This window comes from Sinocyclocheilus rhinocerous, unplaced genomic scaffold, assembly GCF_001515625.1.
Source record: "Sinocyclocheilus rhinocerous isolate Xijiao unplaced genomic scaffold, SAMN03320098_v1.1 scaffold519, whole genome shotgun sequence".
Lineage (NCBI taxonomy): Eukaryota > Metazoa > Chordata > Actinopteri > Cypriniformes > Cyprinidae > Sinocyclocheilus > Sinocyclocheilus rhinocerous.
The window spans coordinates 11,336-13,923 of NW_015665048.1; the positions used below are offsets into that span (position 1 = coordinate 11,336).

At 35.4% G+C, this 2,588-nt stretch overlaps 1 protein-coding gene across 1 annotated transcript in view; it reads left to right on the forward strand.

Annotated features, from left to right (window-relative positions):
* Positions 1-2,588, forward strand: part of LOC107731068 (gastrula zinc finger protein XlCGF57.1-like) — an 8,701-nt gene continuing 6,113 nt past the window's right edge. The window contains exons 1-3 of the mRNA XM_016542052.1: positions 1-255; positions 388-443; positions 927-1,313. Of these exons, the coding sequence (XP_016397538.1) occupies positions 413-443; positions 927-1,313 (418 nt within the window). The 5' untranslated portion in view covers positions 1-255; positions 388-412. The remainder of the gene's footprint in view (positions 256-387; positions 444-926; positions 1,314-2,588) is intronic.

Here is a 2,588-nt window from a genome sequence, read left to right on the forward strand (position 1 = left end):
ACAAAAGCTGTTTATTCAGCGTAGTGAAGCCTCTCCTCCAGTGACATCCATTCAAAAAACGACTTTGGTCTCCTTCCCTGCATACAGCCATAGACTGTATAAAAATACAGCCAAAGCAGCAGCGGCAACATTGTTACATTGTTACGCTTATTTGTCCAAAGGTTCTAGAGAGCCACGCGTCATCACGGCTGATCAGAACTCGTTCACGGAAAGACGGTTTTGTAAGTGTATTCAGAACCCCCGAAAAGGCATAAGGTGTGTATATATTTGTCTACTGTTCGTTATAACAAATATTTTGTGAAATTCGCTGAGTATGTTATAATATTGTAGTGGAGAGAGTGTTTATGGATTAGACTTTAATGCGCATTTTTGTACTGTTTCATTCAGCTCTTGCGGTGAAGAACCCTGCAGAATGAAAGACGAAGATACAGAGAAACAAACAGGTTTGTGTATTCTTTGATATTTTTTACTAGTGGGTGCAGGACACTATAGTTCATTTATGTAAGTGAGGATAACAAAATAAAAATGTATATATTATACCCCAAAATTCTTAATACAGTGGACTACCAGAAAAACTTATAACATTTTGGGAGCAAAAATTTGATTTGACACTTTGAGCTGACCATGTTTTGTTACATACCTTTCTATCAAAGTTATCTGACATTATCAAGATTAATTTGTTCTGACACAGTTTAACACTTGAGTTCTTCTCATATTTTATTACAATTTTCTAAACTATAGCGAATAAACTGTGATAATGTGAGAAATGTTGACGTGTCTGAATAAATGTTGCATCTAAAACTAGATTCTAGTAGACAAACTAGATTTGTACTAAGTTAAGGGTTAACTTATATTTTGTTTTGTTTCTAATTTGTTATTCTTTATTTGAAGTATATGGGAAATTAATAGGCCTATGTTGATTTTAGAGTCGATGGGACTGAAAGAAGACAAGCAGCATCAGTTTGAAAAACCTCATCATTTTAAAAAGGAAGATGGAAATGCAGTCATTTCACAGACTGAACAGAATTTTACACAAACACAAGCTGGAAAAACTGGAGCCAGAGGATCTTTCACATGCACTCAGTGTGGGAAGACTTTCTGTGAGAAATCAAAGTTTAATAGACACATGACAGTTCACACTGGAGAGAAGCCTTATACATGCACTCAATGTGGGAAGAGTTTCAGTCAGAAAACAAACCGTAACAGACACATGAGATCTCACACTGGAGAGAAGCCTTATACTTGCACTCAGTCTGGAAAGGGTTTCTTTGTCAAAGAAGAACTAAATGTGCACATGAGAATTCAACAAACAGGTTGGTGTTTTCCTTCATTCTCTATAATGACTGCTGAGGAACATTAAGATAAAAACTGAAATATATATATTTATATTTACACACACACACACACACACACGTGTATATATATATATATATATATATTACAGTAGACAACATTTGAAGTGGATCAAAACCTTTCATCAAAGTTGTCCTAAAACCAAAACAATACCCGTTCTTGTCTTAGGACAACTTTGATGAACTTTTTTAATCCACTTCAAATGTTGACTACTGTATATGTAATAAAATATGACAAGAACTCAAGTGTTAAAATTGTGTCAGAACAAATTAATCTTGATAATGTCAGATAACTTTGATAGAAAGGTATGTAACAAAACATGGTCAGCTCAAAGTGTCAAATCAAATTTTTGGTCCCAATTTTTTATAAATTTTACTGGTAGTCCACTGAATAAAGAATTTTTGGGTAATATATGTCACCGTTTACTTTATTTTGTTATCCTCACTTACATAATTGAACTATAGTGTCCTGCACCCACTAGTAAAAAATATCAAAAATTTATATCTGGTGTCTGAATAATTTTTGGTTTGATATAAACGCAACACTTTTGTTTTTGCCCCCATTTTTCATGAGCTGAACTCAAAGATCTAAGACTTTTTCTATGTACACAAAAGGCCTATTTCTCTCAAATATTGTTCACAAATCTGTCTAAGTGTGGAAAGGGTTTCAGTCAGAAAACAAACCGTAACAGACACATGACAGTTCACACTGGAGAGAAGCCTTATACATGCACTCAGTGTGAAAAGGGTTTTTTTGACAAAGAAGAACTAAATGTGCACATGAGATCTCACACTGGAGAGAAGCCTTATACTTGCACTCAGTCTGGAACGGGTTCCTTTGTCAAAGAAGAACCAAATGTGCACATGAGAATTCAACAAACAGGTTGGTGTTTTTCTTCATTCTCTATAATGACTGCTGAGGAACATTAAAGGGTTAGTTCACCCAAAAATGAAAATAAGCCTGTGCTTTACTCACCCTCGAAGCATCCTAGGTGTATGTGACTTTCTTCTTTCAGATGAATCCAATTGGAGTTATATTAAAAACTGTCCAGGCCCCTCCAAGTCTTTCAATGGGGGTAAGCGGGTGTTGGTTGTCAACAGTTCAGAAGACGTGAAATAAAGCACGCGCATCCGTAATAAAACGTCCCTCACACGGCTCCGGGGGGTGAATAAAGGCCTCCTGTAGCGAATCCATGCATTTTTGTAAGATAAATATCCATATTTCAAATGTAATAA